A 20,125-nucleotide genomic window follows, 5' to 3' on the forward strand; every position below is an offset into this window, starting at 1 on the left:
AGGTCAGGAGATCGAGACCACGGTGAAACACCGTCTCTACTAAAAATACAAAAAAAAAAAATTAGCCGGGCGCGGCGGCGGGCGCCTGTAGTCCCAGCTACTCGGAGAGGCTGAGGCAGGAGAATGGCGTGAACCCGGGAGGCGGAGCTTGCAGTGAGCCGAGATTGCGCCACTGCACTCCAGCCTGGGTGACAGAGCGAGACTCCGTCTCAAAAAAAAAAAAAAAAAAAAAGAAGAAATGGCCGGGTGCGGTGGCTCACGCCTGTAATCCTGGCACTTTGGGAGGCCGAGGCGGGTGAATCACCTGAGGTCAGGAGTTTGAGACCAGCCTGGCCAACATGGAGAAACCCCATCTCTACTAAAAATACAAAAATTAGCCAGGCGTGGTGGCAAGTGCCTATAATCCCAGCTACTTGGGAGGCTGAGGCAGGAGAATCGCTTGAACCTGGAAGGTGGTGGTTGCAGTGAGCCAAGATCGTGCGACAAAGCGAGACTCTGCCTCAAAAAAAAAAAAAAAAAAAAAGAAATTATACTGCCTCGATAACACTCACAAGCAGATTGTGTGGGGGCACAAATTGGTTTTTTGTTTGTTAGTTAGTTTGTTTGTTTTGAGACAGTCTTGCTCTGTTGGCCAGCAGTGGTAATATCTCACCTCACTGCAGCCTCTGCCTCCCGGGTTTAAGCGATTCTCATGCCTCAGCTTCCCAAGTAGTTGAGATTACAGGCGCATGTCACCACACCTGGCTAATTTTTTTGTATTTTTAGTAGAGACAGGGTTTCACCATGTTGGCGAGGCTGGTCTCAAACTCCTGACCTTAAGTGATCCAGTCACCTCAGCCTCCCAAAGTGCTGGGATTACAGGCATGAGCCACTGCGCGTGACCCACAAATTATTTATATGCTATCTCGCCATCTATATGAGAGACTCACAATGCATTTGAGGGTCTCACTTTCTACATTGGGGCTCGCACTGTATGTGGGGGTTTATTAGTTATGGACATTGCACCATTTGTATGGGTTCATATTTTTTGTGGGTTGGACCAGGTGAATGTGCACTCAGTTCACTTACTTCAGCAAATACATATTATCTGCTTATTCTCTTTTTTTTTTTTTTTTTTTTTTTTTTTGAGACAGAGTCTCGCTCTGTTGCCCAGACTGGAATGCAGTGGCATGATCTCGGTCCACTGCAATGTCTGTCTCCTGGGATCAATCAATTCTCCTGCCTTAACCTCCCGAGTAGCTGGGACTACAGGTGCGTGCCACCATGCCCGGCTAATTTTTTGTATTTTTAGTAGAGATGGGGTTTCACTGTGTTAGCCAGGATGGTCTCCATCTCGGGACCTCAAGATCCGCCCGCCTCGGCCTCCCAAAGTGCTGAGATTATAGACATAAGCCACCGTGCCCAGCCAATATTACAAACCTATTCTATGACACTCACTGGTCTAGGCGCTGGTGACAAGGCAGTGAAAAATACAGACTGAATCCAGCTTGGCTCAGTGGCTCAGGCCTGTAATTCCAACACTTTGGGAGGACAAGGCAGGTGGATCACTTGAGGTCCGGAGTTTGAGACCAGCCTGACCTGTAATCCCAGCTACTCAGGAGGCTGAGGCGGGAGAATTGCTTGAACCCGGGAGGCAGAGGTTGCAGTGAACCAAGATCGCTCCACTGCACTCCAGCCTGGGCAACACAACAAGAACGAAACTCTGTCTCAGAAAAATATAAATAAATAAATAAATAAATAAATAAATAAATAAATACATACATACATACATACATACAAACATAAAATAAGCTAGATACAATGCCTCCTGCTTGTAATCCCAGCACTTTGGGAGGCTAAGGCGGGAGGATCACTTGAGTCTAGGAGTTTGAGACCAGACTGAGCAACATAGTGAAACCCCGTCTCAACAAAAAAATACAAAAAAAAAATTAGCCAGGAGTGGCCGGGCATGGTGACTCATGCCTGTAATCCCAGCACTTTGGGAGGCCGAGGCGGGCAGATCACAAGGTCAGGAGTTTGAGACCAGCTTGGCCAGTATGGTGGAACCCCGCCTCTACTAAAATTACAAAAATTAGTCGGGCGTGGTGGCGGGCGCCTGTAGTCCCAGCTACTCAGGAGGCTGAGGCAGGAGAATCCCTTGAATCCGGGAGGCAGAGGTTGCAGTGAGCTGAGATAGCGCCATTGCACTGCAGCCTGGCGACAGAGCGAGACTCCGTCTCAAAAAAAAAAAAAAAATTAGCCAGGAGTGGTGGCATGTGACTTGGTCCCAGTTACTTGGGAGGCTGAGGTAGGAAGATGGCTTGAGCCTGGCAGGCGGAGGTTGCAGTGAGCGGAGATGGCGTCACTGCACTCCACCCTGGGCAACAGAGCCAAACCCTATCTCAAAAAAAGAAAGAAAAAAGTAGCTGATTCTAGAATAGTCAAAGGTAGAGCTGGTGGAAATTCCCTTCAGATTGGATATCGGATGAGAGAAAGGGGGCAAGGATGACTCCAAGGTATTCAGCCTGAACAGCCAGCAAAATGGAATTGCAATTTCCTGAGATGGGGAAGCTTGTGGGGGCAGCAGTTTGGGGGAGTTCAGGAAGACCATTTTTGATTTGGCAAGCTTGAGAAATCCAAATAGACACGCTGGTGAGGTAGTTGGATGTGCCAGATTGGAGTCCAGGGGAGAGTTGAGATCGAGATAGAAATGTGGGTGGAGGCTGGGCGCGGTGGTTCACAGCTGTAATCCCAACACTATTGGGAGGCTGAGGTGGGAGCATCACTTGAGCCCAGGAGTTCAAGACCAGTCTGGCCAACATAGTAAGATCCCCATCTCTCCAAAAAGATACAAAAATTAGCCAGGTGTGGTGGTGCACAGCTGTAGTCTCAGCTGCTCAGGTGGCTGAGGTGGGAGGATCACCTGAGCCTAAGGATGTCAAGGCTGCTGTGAGCTGTGATCGCACCACTGCACTCCAGCCGGACAACAGAGTGAGACCCTGCCAAGAAGGAAAAAGAGGAAAGAGAGAAAGAGAGAGAGATCAGAGACGAGAGAGAGAGAGAGAGAAGGAGAGAAGAGACAGATAAACAAACCAATAGATAAATAAATAAATGTGGGTGTAATCAGCGTAGAGATGGCATATCCACCATGGGACTGGTGGAGGTTATCGAGGGAACGAGTCTAGACAGGAGAAAAGAGGGATCTGAGCCCTGGTGCCTTCAGCATCTTCGGTCAGGGAGAAGAAAAAGAGTGATACTCTAAGGGAGTGACATTCTGTTTAGAGGTGGTCACACTGTTTATGGTGGCTATACCATATAAGATGAGTCATACTATTCATTTTTTTAATTTTTGTTTTGTTTTGATAGAGAACACTGCAACAGGGTTTTGCAGAGGGGGAGAGATTGGACTCAATCCCCCGCATCACACTATTTTTTTTTCTTAAGAAACAAGGTTAGGCTGGGTGCGGTGGCTCAAGCCTGTAATCCCAGCACTTTGGGAGGCCGAGGCGGGCGGATCACGAGGTCAGGAGATCGAAACCATCCTGGCTAACATGGTGAAACCCCGTCTCTACTAAAAATACAAAAAATTAGCCGGGCGTGTTGGCGGGCGCCTGTAGTCCCAGCTACTTGGGAGGCTGAGGCAGGAGAATGGCGTGAACCCAGGAGGCGGAGCTTGCAGTGAGCCGAGATCGCGCCACTGCACTCCAGCCTGGGGGACAGAGAAAGACTCCGTCTCAAAAAAAAAAAAAAAGGAAACAGGGTTTTGGCTGGGCGTGGTGGCTCACGCCTGTAATCTCAGCACTTTGGGAGGCTGAGGCGGGCAGATCACGAGGTCAGGAGTTCAAGACCAGCCTGTCCAACAGGGTGAAACCCCGTCTCTACTAAAAATACAAAAATTAGCCTGGCGCAGTGGCGGGCACCTGTAATCCCAGCTATTCGGGAGGCTGAGGCAGAAGAATAGCTTGAACCCGGGAGGTGGTGGTTGCAGTGAGCCAAGATTGCGCCAGTGCACTCCAGCCTGGGCGATAGAGCAAGACTCTGTCTCGGGGGAAAAAAAACAACAGGGTTTTCAGCCGGGCGTGGTGGCGGGTACTTGTAATCCCAGCTACTTGGAAGGCTGAGGGAGCAGAACTCCTGGAACCCCAGAGGCGGAGGTGGCAGTGAGCCGAGATCGTGCCACCGCACTCCAGCCTGGGCGACAAGAGCGAAATTCCACCTCAAAAAAAAAAAATAAATAAATAAATAAAAAATGAAAAATCCGGGTGTGGTGGCTCAGGCCTGTAATCTCAGCACTTCAGGAGGCCAAAGAGGGTGGTTACCTGAGGTCAGGAGTTTGAGACCAGCCTGGCAACATGGTGAAACCCTGCCTCTACTAAAAATACAAAAACAAATTAGCCGGGCGTGGTGGTGTGCGCCTGTAATCCTAGCTACTCGGGAGTCTGAGGCAGGAGAATCACTTGAACCCAATCTCAGCTCACTGCAACATCTGCCTCCTGGGTTCAAGCGATTCTCCTGCCTCAGCCTTCTGAGTAGCTGGGGTTACAGGCACCTGACACCACGTCCAGCTAATTTTTGTAGTTTTAGTAGAGACGGGGGTTTCACCATGTTGGCCAGGCTGGACTTGAACTCCTGACCTCAGGTGATCCACCTCAGCCTCCCAAAGTGCTGGAATTACAGGCATGAGCCACCGCATCTGGCCAATATTTCACCATCTCTGCTATCTCTGGGGGTGGCTATCAGTGTTGATAAAGCAATTGGAGTCACATAGGCCACTGAAAGGTTACAATATCCATGGACACGTTTGCACAAACCACCAAACTTATGAGGCCCAGGCGACATTTTCACGAGGGACTTTCACTCTCTGCGGATCGTTCAGATTCTCCCATGAGGGATGCCGATCATCCGTGATCGTGTTTCATAGAAACAGTGAGTTTGAGCCATCCATCTGGGTCAGAGTGGGATTATGACATTAATACACAATTTCACACTGTCAGTGCTGTATGCTTTATTTTTTTAAATTTTATTTTTAAGAGAAAAGGTCCCTTAACACCTAGGTGATGGGTTGATAGGTGCAGTAAACCACCATGATGCACGTTTACCTATGTAACAAACCTGCACGTCCTGCACAGGTATCCCAGAACTTAAAATAAAAATTAAAAAAAAGAAGAAGAAAAAGAAAACATAAGCCTGGGCTGCCCTTTGGACACCACGGACACAGATCTGCCAATAAGAACCATCCTCCCGGCCAGGCTTGGAGGCTCGTGCCTGTAATCCCAGCTCTTTGGGAGGCCGAGGTGGGCGGATCACCTGAGGTCAGGAGTTCGAGACCAGCCTGGCCAACATGGAGAAACCCCATCTCTACTAAAAACACAAAATTAGCCGGGCGTGGTGGCACATGCTTGTAATCCAGGCTACTCGGGAGGCTGAGGCAGAATTGCTTGAACCCGGGAGGGAGAGGTTGCAGTGAGCTGAGATCCTGCCACTGCACTCCATCCTAGGTGACAGACGGAGACTCCATCTCAAATAAATAAATAAATAAATAAATAAATTTTTTGTAGAGAGAGTCTCACTGTGTTGCCCAGGCTGGTCTTGAACTCCTGGCCTCATGAAATTCTCCTGCTTTGGCCTCCCAAAGTGCTGGGATTACATGTGTCAGACACAAACTACAGCCAGCCTGTTTATTGCTGTTCACTCTAACTGTTGTTACAGTTGGAGTCTGTAGGGTAGAGTGCTCTTGTTATCCACGGGGCATAGAGTTCATTCTGCTAATAATTATTAACAGTATTTATTGCATACTTACTTCGCATGTCTGATTTTTCTTTTTTTCTTTTTTTTTTTTTAAGACGGAGTATCGCCCTGTCACTCAGGCTGGAGTGCAATGGCATGATCTCGGCTCACTGCAACCTCCGCCTCCCTGGTTCAAATGATTCTCCTGCCTTGGCCTCCTGAGTAGCTGGGATTACAGGTGCCAGCCGCCACGCCCAGCTAATTTTTGTGTTTTTAATAGAGACGGGGTTTCACCATGTTGGCCAGGCTGGTCTGGAACTCCTGACCTCAGGTGATCCACCTGCCTCGGTCTCTCAAATTGCTGGGATTACAGGCGTGAGCCACCTCGCCTGGCCACATCTCTGATTTTTCACAGTAACTTGATCATGTAGGATCTATTAACACCTCCATTTTACAGATGAGGAAAATTGAGGCTCAAAGAGGTGAACTTGGCCGGGCGCGGTGGCTCACACCTGTAATCCCAGCACTTTGGGAGGCTGAGGTGGGTGAATCACGAGGTCAGGAGATCGAGACCATCCTGGCTAACACGGTGAAACTCTGTCTCTACTAAAAATACAGAAAATTAGTTGGGTGCGATGGCGGGCACCTGTAATCCCAGCTACTCGGGAAGCTGAGGCAGGAGAATGGCATGAACCTGGGAGGCGGAGCTTGCAGTGAGCTGAGATAGCGCCACTGCAGTCCGGCCTGGGCGAAAGAGCCAGACTCCATCTCAAAAAAAAAAAAAAAAAAAAAGAGGTGAACATGGCTAGGCAGGGTGACTCACACCTGTAATTCCAGCACTCTGGGAGGCCAAGGTGGGCGGATCGTTTGAGCCCAGGAGTTGAAGCCTATCCTGGTCAACACAGAGAGACCCCAACTCCACAAAAAAAAAAAAAAAAATTAGCTGGATTGGCTGGGCACGGTGGCTCACGCCTGTAATCCCAGCACTTTGGGATGCTGAGGCGGGTGGATCATCTGAGGTCAGGAGTTCGAGACCAGCCTGACCAACATGGAAAAACCCCATCTCTACTAAAAATACAAATTAGCTGGGCGTGATGGTGCATGCCTGTAATCCTAGCTACTCGGGAGGCTGAGGCAGGAGAATCGCTTGAACCCGGGAGACAGAGGTTGCGATGTGCCAAGATGGTGCCATTGCACTCCAGCCTGGGCAACGAGAGCAAAACTCCGTCCCCTAAAAAAAAAAAAAAAAAAAATAGCTGGGCGTGGTGGTGGGCGCTTGTAATTCCAGCTACTCAGGAGGCTGAGACAGGAAAATCGCTTGAACCAGGGAGGCAGAGGTTGCAGTGAGCCAAGATCGTGCCATTGCACTTACAGCCTAGGTGACAAGAGCAAAATTCCATCTCAAAAAAAAAAAAAAAGTAACTGGGCCTGGTGGCATGTGTCTGTAGTCCCAGCTACTCAGGAGGCTTAAGTGGGAGAACTGCTTGAGGCAGGGAAGTCGAGGCTGTAGTGAGCCATTATTGTGCCACTGCAATCCAGCCTGGGCAACACAGTGAGACCCCCATCTCAAAAAAAAAAAAAAAAAAGAGGTGAACTGAGTTCACTTGCATTGTCAGAGACAAGAAGTAGCAAAGGTTGGGTGTAACGGCCAGGTGTGGTGGCTCACGCCTGTAATCCCCACAGTTTGGGAGGCCGAGGTGGGCGGATCATGAGGTCAGGAGATTGAGACCATCCTGGCTAACGGGGTGAAACCCCGCCTGTACTAAAAATACAAAAGATTAGCCGGGCGTGGTGGCAGGCGCCAGTAGTCCCAGCTACTTGGGAGGCTGAGGCAGCAGAATGGCGTGAACCCGGGAGGTGGAGCTTGCAGTGAGCCGAAATCGCGCCACTGCACACTCCAGCCTGGGCGACAGAGTGAGACTCCGTCGCAAAAAAAAAAAAAAAAAAAAAAAAAAAAAGGTTGGGTGTAACTCAGATCTCTGTCCTGCTGGTGGGAGGGTAGGGGTCACTGGGTTTGTTACTGATGTGTTATCTTTTTGTTTGTTTGTTTGTTTTGAAACTGAGTTTCGCTTTTGTTGCCCAGGCTGGACTGCAATGGCGCGATCTCGGCTCACCGCAACCCCCGCCTCCCGGGTTCAAGCGATTCTACCTTAGCCTCCCGAGTAGCTAGGATTACAGACATGCGCCACCAAGCCCAGCTAATTTTTTGAATTTTTATTAGAGACAGGGTTTATCCATGTTGGTCAGGCTGGTCTCGAACTACCGACCCCAGGTGATCCACCCGCCTCGGCCTCCCAAAGCGCTGGGATTACAGGCGTGAGCCACCGCGCCTGGCCTTTTTATTTATTTATTTTTAGACGGAGTTTTGCTGTTACCCAGGGTGGAGTGCAGCGGAGCGATCTCGGCTTATTACAGCCTCTGCCTCCTGGATTCAAGCGATCCTCCTGGATTCAAGCGATCCTCCTGGGTTCAAGCGATTCTCCTGCCTCAGCCTCCTGAGTAGCCGGTATTATAGGCGTGCCACCACGCCTGGCAAATTTCTGTATTTTTTTTTTTTTTTTTTTTTGAGACGGAGTCTCGCTCTGTCACCCAGGCTGGCGTGCAGTGGCGCGATCTCGGCTCACTGCAAGCTCCACCTCCCGGGTTCACGCCATTCTCCTGCCTCAGCCTCTCCGAGTAGCTGGGACTACAGGCGCCCGCCACCACGCCCGGCTAATTTTTTGTATTTTTAGTAGAGACAGGGTTTCACCGTGGTCTCGATCTCCTGACCTCGTGATCCGCCCGCCTCGGCCTCCCAAAGTGCTGGGATTACAAGCGTGAGCCACCGCGCCCGGCCAAATTTCTGTATTTTTAGTAGAGATGGGGTTTCACCATATTGGCCATGCTGGTCTGGAACTTCTGATCTGAAGTGATTTCCCGCCTCGTCTCCCAAAGTGCTAGGATTACAGGCGTGTGCCACTAGGCCGGGCCCTGATGTAATATCTTTGAAAATCTGCATTTTTTTTTTGGAGGGGGTAGTAAAAGAGGTAATAAATAATGGTAAATGGTAAACGTGGTGGTTTGGAATTGGTTAGATCTGGGTTCGAATCTTAGTTCCAATACTTCCTGGCTGTAAGATTTAGTGGACTGATTTTCCCTCAGAGAGCATCACTTTATCTGTAAATGGGGATAACAGCAGTAATTCCCCTCGTTGGGATTTTGTGAGGATTAAATGAGAAGATGCCCCTGACAATGCTTGGCCCGGTGCCTGGCACATCATGAACACTCGGAATTCGGGAGCTGTTATTCGAACAATGATGATGATTATTATTGCTGGACCACACCGCTCCCAGAGGGTTACAATATCCGTGGGGGAGCTGTACTGTCCGTAGGCAAGGTTACATAATTCCCGAGGGTTGTGGGGGAAAGCTTCCCTGGAGCCCTTGGTCTCCCCAAGGAGGAGGCCTGAGACTTTTTTTTTGAGGCACTGGTGAGGAGCCTGTCTAAGGCGGACTAGGTACCCCGCAAGCGAGGAGGCTGGGATTGAAGCCCTGGGTACCGGGAGCCTGAGCTCCGCAGGCCTTCCCTGTCTGTGACTTTTCTGTGTCTCCCCGCCCATCTTCTGGATTCGTCCCCCACCCAGCCCCCCCAACTCCCGCCCGCCACCCATACGCCCCTCCTTTGGAACCTCAGAGTCTTTTTTGTGACCCTGTTTCCAGACTATGCCTGTGAATATTGCTTCTATTTGGCCTCTACCCTGCTGCCGGCTGCTGGGCTCCATCAGATCTGCACTGTGATTTCCTGTTTCCCAGAGCCTCAGGCTTCATCCTTCCCTCCCGGCTGAGGCAGAGAACGGAGACTTAACACTTCTCTATGCTCTGGCTTTCGATCTTAAGCCCTGTCTTCCTCTCTCCTGGCGACCCTCAGTGCCCCTTGGGAGCACATTTGTTCAGACTTTGGTCGCCCCCTCGTATCCTGGCCCCGCCTCCGGAACCCCCGGTCCTGGGAGTGGAGGTGGGGGGACCTCCGGCGCCACCCCTATCCCCGGGACAGCTGCAGCCTGGGGACGGTGGTGGTGGGGGCTTCCAAACGCATTCTCTCTGGTCACTTCCTCCCCAGCTGGACTGGGGCTATCAGGAAAGCCAGGACCCCATCCCCACAGGAGCGGAGGGCACAGCCGCCTCCCCATTTCCGATGCTGGGAAATGCATCCCACCCATTCCACCCCACCCCTGGACAGCTGCCCCCATTCAGGCTCAGGGTTGGGGGGTTGGGTACAACCAAGCTGGGAAATGCTGTGGTCTTCATCATCCTCTAAGGTCCTGACCCCGCCCCTCTACAGAGAAGATTCTGCACCCTCCCCACAAAAGTTTCTGACCCCCGCTTTCTCGGAAAGGCCCCCCGTTTTCCCATACAGGCTCCAAAAGAAACTCTGGAGCCCGCAGTGGGCAGGAGAGGAGGAGGGGCAGCAGGTAGCGAGTGCCGAGGACTTAAGTTAGCTGCAGACTCGGAGCCTCTGACTAGGGTCATGACCCGCGGGACCCCATCCCACCCCCACCCCCTCCTTCCTCCCTCCCCCGCCGCGCGGCCCCTTTAAGCCCAGAGCCGGCCGGTCCTCAGTGGCTGCGCGCCGACGAGCGTGTGTGTGAGTGCGCGGGGAGGGGGCGGGCGCAGTGTCTCCATGGCGACGCGGCGGTGACGTCGCCGGCCGGGGGGCGTGGGCGTCCCGGCCCCGGAGTGCGATATTAACCCGGGAGGCGGCGGCGGGGAGGGGAGAGGCTCTGAGAGGCGAGGCCGGGTGAGGCGGCGAGGGCGGCCCGACGGGCGCGGGACGGGACGGGGCAGCGCGGGCGCCGGGAGCCGCGGCCCGGAGTCGGGGCGCTTCGCCCCGGGCCCCCCAGCATGAAGACCCCGGCGGACACAGGTGGGGGCGGGGGCAGCACGTGTGGGGGAGACTTGTTGCCCCGGGAAACCGAACGGAGAAACTTTGGGGGGGCCGAAGGGGTCCGGGGGAGCCCGAGTGATCCCCAGTTCTGGGGGACCCCTCAAGCACTGGAGACCTGTTGCTTCTCGTGGCGCGAGCGGGGTTGCTGCCTGGGACCCCCGATTCCTGGCTCCGGGCGGAGTGGTGTGGGTGCTGCGGGTCTTGGTCCTGTATCCCTACCGGGACCCCGCAGGCCGGGCTCTCCCCCACTCCCGGGATCACGGGGGTGGCGGGGTCCTTCCCCTCCGCTCTCGTCACGTTGCACTCTGGGGGCCGGGACGTGTGCGGGGCGGGGGGGGCTTGTCCACCGGGCCCGCTATCCCTGGTTCTGCGCTGCGCGGTCCGGCTGGTGACCTTCACGGCAGCGCGTGCCCTGCACCAGGTTAGCGGGGGATACGGGATGGCCTCTAGGAGGAGGGCGTGAGTGGGGAGCCCGGGACTCAGGGTCCTGGCTGCGCCGCCCCTCCCCCGCCCGCCTCTGTCGGCTCCTCGCTTCCCCGCCCTCGCCGAGTCGCAAAGTTCCAAAGCGCAGCCCGAACGTTCGAAAAAGGAACTTTTTGTTTCCGACCTTAGAACGCGCGGCTTTAAGGTGGCTCCGGGGAGACCTGGGTACCCTCCTCCCGCGCCACCGGGGGCCAGGAGTTGAGGAGTGTGGGGAAGGTGGGGGGAGACTCAGAGGCTCCCCCCTCGCCCCCCCTCCCGGATCCACCTCTTCTCTTTCAGCGGGCCGTCTCTTCCCTCCGCCCCTCTCTTCCCCGCCAACTTGCTCCTCCTTAAGGGGCCAAGGTTACCCTCCCCCTCGGTCGGCGGGCGGGGGGCAGCGGGATTAACCCCCCTCCCACTCGGACTTTTCCCTCTCCCCTCCCCCGCCGCCCCCGGGCTCGCGCGGGCTGGACTTTGCGCCCGAGCGCGCAGGGGGAGGGGTCCCAGCCGCCCCCTGCCCGTCTACCCCGTCGGAATCCGGCCCGGGGCGGGGACGGGGGAGGGGGAAGGGGGCCGGGCGCCGCTGTTCAAACTTGTTTCCTTCCCCCGGCGGCGGCGGCTCGGGCTTCTGTGTGCGGGTGTGTGCCCCGACCGGCCCACCCACCCCACCCCACCCCATCCCCACCCCATTCCCACCCCATTCCCATCCCTATCCCCCTGCCCGCCGGGTGGGGGCGGCTTAATCTTAAAGGGCTCGGAGCTGGGCTCCGGCGCCAGGGGATTGGGACCGGGACCGAGGAGGGGCCCTGGGGGTGGGGCCGGGGTGCGGAGTGCGGTAGGGTCAGTCACGTGCGTCCCACACACTCCCCCGGCTTCCACTCGCTCCCGGGCGGCTGGGCCCTGGGGGCAGCAGGAGCCTACCCTCGCCCAAGTAGGAGGCCGAAGCGCCCAGACAACCTCGCTTCATCTTCCCTCCCTGCTACCAGCCTTGGCCTGATGGGATCCGCGGGTCGCTTCCCCAACCCTGTCGGGGGGTCGAACAGTGTGTGCGTTCTCCGGCTGGGGGAGGGGAGGGGCGGGAGGCCTAGAATGGCCTCCGATCGGTGCATCTTTCCCGTCTGCCTCCTGGCCTGCCGCTCCGCACCTCTCCATCCAGTCCTCCATCCCGGCCCTTCTCTCTGCCGTGGCTGTTTCCCACTTCCTGTTTTCTTCCCGGCTCTGGCGCCATAGAGGGCCGCCTGGAGTGGGGGAGGTGGTGGGGCCCCCCCAGGAGGCCGGCGTGTTCTTCCTCTACCACCACTCCTCCCTTCCGACCCTCATACTCCCTTAAAAAAAGTTTGGGCCGTCACGTGAGGTTGGGGGGTGCCCAGGAGTTTTGTCCCCCCAGGCTTGCATAGTCTGTCTGGGAGAATCCCTACCCCGCCTCTATGGGACCCAGGTGTGCTTCTGGGACCTCGCCATCCCAGTCCTTGCTGTCTGTCTGCTGCCACTTCTGCACTCTGTCTCGCAGTCTCCTGAACCCCTCTCTCCATGTGCCTGCTCTGTCCCTGCCTCACTGGCCCCCATGTTCCCGAGGTCCCGCACCCCCAAGCTTCCTCCGTGCAGGTCTGGTGTTTCCCTGTTTTAAGCACGTGGACGCATACACAGCACACTCACACATGCTCCCCTTGCCCGTGCCTGGCTCCTGGCTCCAAGGCCTGGGGAACAGAGCCCCATTGAGACACCCTGACGTCACCCCCTCTTCATTCTCCCCCCCAAAGCTGGGAACAGGCCCTCATGTATGCTGTGTCCGATGAGGAAAGCCGCCGTTGGGGTGGGCCTGGGAGTGGGGAAGGGTCCCTGCCAGAAGTGGGAGCCAGGGTCCAGGCCCTGGAGGAGGGGTTGCTCAGGGAAGGGGTTTAACAAGGGGGTCTGGGATAGCTCCCAGAATGCGGCTTGAGGCCTTTCCAGAGCCCCCCCACCTCCTTTCCGAGTTCCCTTTGTGTTGCATGTAGTCTCTCTCACTCCCTCTCTTCTGCAAAGTTTATTTTTAGCCTCCTGCTCCCCCGCTCCCAGGACTGTCGCTGCACACACGTTGCCTGGTTACCGGGACACGGAGGCTGGGGCGGGTGGGCTGGGAAGGGTGGCTTTAATTTTGGGGGGAGGGTGGAAGTCAGTACATCCCCCACCCCCAGATTGATGTCTCAGGGGCTTCAGCCCCCCTTCTAGGTCTAGAGCCAGATTGGGGCTGAGGTGGAGGTAGCATGGAGCTTGGTTCCCTGAGAGGGACCGGGAGCTTTTTGGAGGGGATGTGAGGGTCCATGAAGCTGGTGGCTGGGTCACCTAGGTTCCAAAGGACCCTGGGCCTTGCAGGAGACCTTGTGATCTGGATTCTCTAGAAGGGTGAGGATAATGGGGTGAACACCTAGATTCCCAAGAGAGCGATGGGGCTCTGGGGTCTCTGGAAGGGGTTGTCAAAGGCTGTCACTTTTAAATGGAGCAGGGGCTGGGTGCTGGTCTGTGAACAGCCGGAGGTCATATCCCTGGCACCCTGAGGGGCTGGTGGAAGGCTGGGCTATATCTGAATGGGGCAGGGACTCCGGGGGTTATGCGGTACTGCAGCCCAGTCTGGGCAGGAGTTGGGGGCCTGGGTACCTGTGGGAGACAGTGAGCTCTGGATTTGGAGGGGGTGGTCCCTGTGGGAGCAGGAACTACTGATTCCCTGGGTCCCCAAGGGGAAGGATCCCCTGTTGGATTCCAGACTTGGGTGGAGTCTTTGAGGGTGGATGTGTTGCCCAGAGGCCTTGTTGGTACCTGCTTGAGCTGGGGCCAAGGGAGGCGGATTGACCCCTCCAGCCTGACTGGATTTGGGAGCCGCCCATCTTTAGCCGGCCACCTTGGCCTTCTCTCTCTAGTGGCACCAGAGCCCCTGCCCTGCCTCCCCCCTCCTTCCTTTCCTCCCCTTTCCCTCCTCCCACCCCTCCATTACCGGCTGCCTGGTGCTGAATTATTGATGGCCCCTGATTACCCGGGGGTTTGGGAAATGACAACAACCACAGCCCCCCCCACCCCAGGCTGCCCACCCCCTCCAGAGACCAGCCAGCCCACCACCAACCTCTACCCAAGGTTAATGCTGGGGGTGGGCAGGCAGGTGGGCAGGGAAGGAGCTGAAGATGAGAAGGCAGAAGTGGGAAGAGGATGACAGCTCCAGGGTGCCTGCTCAAGCTCCAGGCCTGGGCTGGGCCCTCCAGCCAGGTGGGGCCTGGATGCCTGGGTCTGGGGAGGGTAGTGTAGCTCAGAGGGTCCAGGGCTTGGGGGGGCCCTCTCAGACAGTCTGGGTTTCACTCTCCAGGGAAGACAGAAGCCTCTGTGTGTGCAAGCGCTGACCTCATCGGCAACCAGTCACCCCACCCCTCCTGGTCCTTTTAAGAAAAAAAAAAAAAAAAAAAAATCTTCCTCCAGGTCTTAGGGTGGGAGTAGGGGCTCTGTTGGATCTTTGGAGGAGACAGTGCATGTTTCTAAGGAGGACGTCGGAGGAGCTGGGGTGGTGCAGCTGGCTCTGAATGGGAGTGGGGGTAAGCTGGGGGGCTGCACCCCAACCCGGCTGGCCACGTGTGCCCCTTCCTGCCCCTCCCCCACTGGCAGCCCTGCCCGCCAGCCTGGCTTGGTGCCTGGCCCCCTGGCACTGGCCCCGGGACCCACCGCCGACGGTTTCCTGTTTCTCCCGGTGTCGCCGGAGCAGGCTCCAGCTTCCCCTCCCCCCAGCTCCTGTCTAGCCCCTCACATGCAGACAGACAGACACACACTGTCTTCTCTTAAATCAGATCTTGACTTGGCTGAGGTGATACAGATTTCCCCATGTTGAAGGCAGGGCAGAGGTGGACCCTGGGATGGGACCGAGAGCCCTGGACTTCGCATCCTGACCCCAGGCCACTCCCTGCCTCCCGTCCCCAGGGTTTGCCTTCCCAGATTGGGCCTACAAGCCAGAGTCGTCCCCTGGCTCGAGGCAGATCCAGCTGTGGCACTTTATCCTGGAGCTGCTGCGGAAGGAGGAGTACCAGGGCGTCATTGCCTGGCAGGGGGACTACGGGGAATTCGTCATCAAAGACCCTGATGAGGTGGCCCGGCTGTGGGGCGTCCGAAAGTGCAAGCCCCAGATGAATTACGACAAGCTGAGCCGGGCCCTGCGGTGAGGACGGGCTGGGGACCCCTGAGCACATGTGGACTGCCCTCACTGGTTGCACAGCCCCTTGCCTGTGGGACAAGCATTGGGTCTGACCCCTGGCTTTGCCAAATCCTAGCTGTGTGACCTTGGGCCACTCCCAGCCCTTCCCTGAGCCCCTTGGTAACACAGACATACCCTGAGGAGAGAATACAGTCACCAGTGGATCCTCTAGTCCTGCCTTAGACGTGAGGAGAGAGCTGGTACCCACCCTCTGGGCACTTGATTTGTCTTCTGTGGCCCACGTTCCTCAGTTGGCCTTTGGGAACCACACCTAAGTGTGTTAAGGTGTGGAGTCTAGACCTGGATCCCACGTACCTGACTTTCCCAATGGCATTTCTGTACCCACAGTTATTACTATAACAAGCGCATTCTGCACAAGACCAAGGGGAAACGGTTCACCTACAAGTTCAATTTCAACAAACTGGTGCTGGTCAATTACCCTTTCATTGATGTGGGGTTGGCTGGTGAGTACCAGGGATGGTTAATGTGGAGAGGGTCTACATGCTCCTTCAGGCTAGGCCAGGGGCCTTGACACTGTCTCCCTTCTGCCAGGGGGTGCGGTGCCCCAGAGTGCCCCGCCAGTGCCGTCGGGCGGTAGCCACTTCCGCTTCCCTCCCTCAACGCCCTCCGAGGTGCTGTCCCCCACCGAGGACCCCCGCTCACCACCGGCCTGCTCTTCATCTTCATCTTCCCTCTTCTCGGCTGTGGTGGCCCGCCGCCTGGGCCGAGGCTCAGTCAGTGACTGTAGTGATGGCACGTCAGAGCTGGAGGAACCGCTGGGAGAGGATCCCCGGGCCCGACCACCCGGCCCTCCGGATCTGGGTGCCTTCCGAGGGCCCCCGCTGGCTCGCCTGCCCCATGACCCTGGTGTCTTCCGTGTCTATCCCCGGCCTCGGGGTGGCCCTGAACCCCTCAGCCCCTTCCCTGTGTCGCCTCTGGCCGGGCCTGGATCCCTGCTGCCCCCTCAGCTCTCCCCGGCTCTGCCCATGACGCCCACCCACCTGGCCTACACTCCCTCGCCCACGCTGAGCCCGATGTACCCCAGTGGTGGCGGGGGGCCCAGTGGCTCAGGGGGAGGCTCCCACTTCTCCTTCAGCCCTGAGGACATGAAACGGTACCTGCAGGCCCACACCCAAAGCGTTTACAACTACCACCTCAGTCCCCGCGCCTTCCTGCACTACCCCGGGCTGGTGGTGCCCCAGCCCCAGCGCCCTGACAAGTGCCCGCTGCCGCCCATGGCACCCGAGACCCCACCAGTCCCCTCCTCGGCCTCGTCATCCTCTTCTTCTTCTTCCTCCCCATTCAAGTTTAAACTCCAGCCGCCCCCACTCGGACGCCGGCAGCGGGCAGCTGGGGAGAAGGCCCCAGCTGGTGCTGACAAAAGTGGTGGCGGCGCAGGCGGGCTGGCCGAGGGGGCAGGGGCGCTAGCCCCACCGCCCCCGCCACCACAGATCAAGGTGGAGCCCATCTCGGAAGGCGAGTCGGAGGAGGTGGAGGTGACTGACATCAGTGATGAGGATGAGGAAGACGGGGAGGTGTTCAAGACACCCCGTGCCCCACCTGCACCCCCCAAGCCTGAGCCCGGCGAGGCACCCGGGGCATCCCAGTGCATGCCCCTCAAGCTACGCTTTAAGCGGCGCTGGAGTGAAGACTGTCGCCTGGAAGGGGGTGGGGGCCCCGCTGGGGGCTTTGAGGATGAGGGCGAGGACAAGAAGGTGCGTGGGGAGGGGCCTGGGGAGGCTGGGGGGCCCCTCACCCCAAGGCGGGTGAGCTCTGACCTCCAGCATGCCACGGCCCAGCTCTCCCTGGAGCACCGAGACTCCTGAGGGCTGTGGGCAGGGGACCTGTGTGCCCCCCACCCCCCATGCTTCTTTTGCTGCCTTAAGCCCCCTGTCCCCTGGAGGTGAGGGCAGCTCTCTTGTCTCTTCCCTGCCTCCTCCGTTTTCCCTCCCCACATTTTGTATAAAACTTTAATTTCTTTTTTTTAAATGGTGGGGGTGGGTGGGTGCCCAGGGCTAGGGGCTGTTCCCTGTCTCTGTGGGTTTCGAGCTCTGGGCAAAGTGGTGGTAGGGGGAGGGAGGGGGAAGTTAAGGGGGCCGCCTCCATTCTGGGGAATTTATATTTGAATTGAGGCTTTGGCCTTAACACCCAGGAACTTTTTTTATTACAATCGCTTAGGAAGTAAAGCCTTGTCTCCCTCCCTGTTCTCTGCCTCTTGTACCCCTCTGACCCACCCGCTCTGCCCCACTCCCAGCCCTCAGCCCCAGCCCTGCCTGCCCTGCCCCTCCAGGGGGCCATGAGTGCCTAGGTTTCTCATACCCCACAAGGTCACAGCAGGGGAGGGAGGGACAATTTTATGATGAACCAAAAATTCCACATGTTGGGGGGTGGGGGGCGGAGGAGGGTGAGGGGTGCCGCCCATGGGCCACAAATCTCTACAAGTGCCTGCTATCCCTCTCCCACTCCCCACCCCAGCACCGGTCCAACCCCTTCATCCCCAGCTGCTCCTAGGATTGGCCCATGGGCAGGTGGGTGGGGGGATGGGAAACCAAACTGGAAGCCCCCTCTGCCTCCCAGCTGGGGCCTCTGGGGTGGGGTGGGGGGCTGTGGTCAAGCCTTATTCTGTATTGGGGACTGAGGGTGGGGGGAGTAGAGGGGCCACTGGAGAATGTATTCAAAACAATAAAACTTTGGACCTTTGGATGCGGTGATCAATGTCCTAGGTGCTGGGTGCAGCCCCCTGAGGGCCACAGCTTTTTCTTGATTCTGAAGGAGGGGCCCCAGCCTGGCTGCTAGTGGGTCTGTGGCCAGATCAGTATAGAGGGCCTAACCCTAATCAGAATGGGCCAAATCCAGGCCTGGGAAACCATCCCCTGACCTCAGAGGCACATGAGCCCCAGAACTTGATGATAGTGGTCTCGGGCATGCCCCGGCTTCATCTGACTGCTCCTCTGTTCCATGGGGACCTTGTCCTTGAAAGCTCTTCCCACTGTTTTTTGCCGCAACCCCACTGCCCTTGCTCTTCTGATTGCCTGGATGCCCTCCCACTTGTGGCTAGGAATTCTTCCCACACCCCAGGTCCCCAGTGAAGACCAGGAGCTCCCTTTTGCACTGCCCCTCGCACCCTGCCCACACCCCTCTTGTTGCTCTGAGTTAAGCTGGGAGTCCTTTGGAGAACAGCCTGTGGTGTCTCCTGAAATGTAGACCTTGCAAGGTAACTTGGTGATCTTCAGGTCCAGCTATGGGAACACCCCCAGCCAGCATGCAGCCAAGGGACTGGCTCACTAGTCATTGATGCTGTTGACCTACTGTGTGTCCAATACTTAAGAGCTGCAGTGTTGTAGCTCTTTCAGTATCCAGTAAGGTAGGGGCAACCAGTGCTGCTAAGTGACTTGCCCAGGGCCCTATGGCTGAGCTAGGACTTCAAAGCCCACGTTCTTTCAACAACTCCTGACTTTTCCTTCCTAAGAAACACCAAGATAGTTGGATCTAGATCAGGCTTTCAGGATCAGAAGATTTGAGATGAGCTCATAAAGCTAGAAGCTGAGATTGGAGATCTTGAATCAGGGATGAAAGAATTAGGAGGAATAATCCAGGCTGGAAGTGCCCTCAGAGACAAGTCCTGTCTCTTTCATGCAGGTGAGGTGCCTGAGGCCCAGAAAGGGGAAGGGGTTTCCCCAAGGCCACACAGCTGCTAAGAGATGGAGTGGCAATTGAGGGCTTGTTGGACTGGCTTCGCCATGAAACTCCACCCTGTGCAACCCTGAGGGGGAAGGAACGTTGACTGGCAACTGCTACCCACTCGCACTTCGTTTCATGCCAGCCAGGGTGGGTGGTCCCAGATGATGTCGGTTGGCAGGGAAGAGACGATCCAGGGCTAGGATACTGGCAGGAAACCGAGGCTCCTGAGGCGGCCTGCGGGAAACTGCTCCCTCTCCTGGGTGATGTAAGTCATTCCCTGGGGTGGGGGCCACTGGGCTATTTCTGGAAGCTAGGATGAGACATGTCTCCTGGCAACACAGTTGCAGCTGAGTTGGTGGTGGTGGGGTGATGGAGAAGGGGATGTTGTCGCTCGGGAGGAGAGGACCCTAACTACTGGCCTCAGCCCCTGAACCCAGCGTCTTCAAAGCACCTCTAACCGCATCTAATATGGAATCATAAGTGCTCAGCTCAGCTCCCTAACTGCTGTCCAGGTCAGACCACAGCCCTACCAGACTAGTTGCCCCAGATTCTGGCTGTGTAGGATGTCACAGGTAGCATTTGGTCTTGAAAACTCCAGCGGCTCCTCTAACCTTTAATCGCCCACCTAAATCTATTAGCTGGCTCGAAATGTTGCTGCAAGAAGACACCTTTGGTCACATCCATATCCTCTGGGATCCTTGCTTCCAAGTAGAAAGCCCTTTACAGATGCTCTCAAGGCACTTCACATATTAATCCCATCAGAGACCTCCCTGCTTTGTACCTGTAGCCCCAGTACCTCCACAGACCCTCAACCCCCTTCCCGATGCTTCTCAACCATCCCTCACCCCTTCAGGTCGCTCAGAGATCCCCTTGGTCACCAGTAATTTCTGTCTTCCATAGACCTTTTTTTTTTTTCTTTTTTTCAAAACAGAGTGTCACTCTGTTGCCCAGGGTGGAGTGCAGTGGTGCAATCTCAGCCCACTGCAACCTCAGCCTCCCAGGTTCAAGTGATTCTTGTGCCTCAGCTTCCCGAGTAGCTGGGATTACAGGCGTGGGCCAGCACGCCCGGCTAATTTTTTTGTGTGTTTTTAGTAGAGATGGGGTTTCCTCCATGTTGGCCAGGCGGGTCTCGAACTTCTGACTGACCTC

At 56.3% G+C, this 20,125-nt stretch overlaps 2 protein-coding genes across 5 annotated transcripts in view; one reads left to right on the top strand and one right to left on the bottom strand.

The window, feature by feature from the left end:
- Nucleotides 1–20,125, bottom strand: part of LOC116480610 (carcinoembryonic antigen-related cell adhesion molecule 1-like) — a 1,172,951-nt gene that overhangs the window by 711,166 nt on the left and 441,660 nt on the right.
- Nucleotides 10,447–17,999, top strand: ERF (ETS2 repressor factor). 4 transcript variants are annotated; one of them, XM_032172774.2, is made up of 4 exons: nucleotides 10,447–10,608; nucleotides 15,025–15,259; nucleotides 15,644–15,759; nucleotides 15,848–17,999. In XM_032172774.2, exons 1-4 carry the CDS (start codon nucleotides 10,587–10,589, stop codon nucleotides 17,119–17,121), a joined length of 1,647 nt encoding a protein of 548 aa, XP_032028665.1. In that variant the 5' UTR covers nucleotides 10,447–10,586; the 3' UTR covers nucleotides 17,122–17,999. The 4 variants fall into 4 exon arrangements, with proteins under 4 accessions (XP_032028665.1, XP_058282534.1, XP_032028667.1 ...); XM_058426551.1 differs by having other exon boundaries at nucleotides 10,463–10,482; nucleotides 15,040–15,259; nucleotides 15,848–17,984; XM_032172776.2 differs by having other exon boundaries at nucleotides 10,464–10,482.

This window comes from Hylobates moloch, unplaced genomic scaffold, assembly GCF_009828535.3.
Source record: "Hylobates moloch isolate HMO894 unplaced genomic scaffold, HMol_V3 SCAFFOLD_13, whole genome shotgun sequence".
NCBI lineage: Eukaryota > Metazoa > Chordata > Mammalia > Primates > Hylobatidae > Hylobates > Hylobates moloch.

Coding starts and splice junctions, on each gene's coding strand:
- ERF (XM_032172774.2), top strand. CDS start 10,587: ATGAAGACCCCGGCGGACACAG. Junction 10,609..15,024: donor GAAGACCCCGGCGGACACAG/GTGGGGGCGGGG, acceptor TCCCGTCCCCAG/GGTTTGCCTTCCCAGATTGG. Junction 15,760..15,847: donor CATTGATGTGGGGTTGGCTG/GTGAGTACCAGG, acceptor CCCTTCTGCCAG/GGGGTGCGGTGCCCCAGAGT.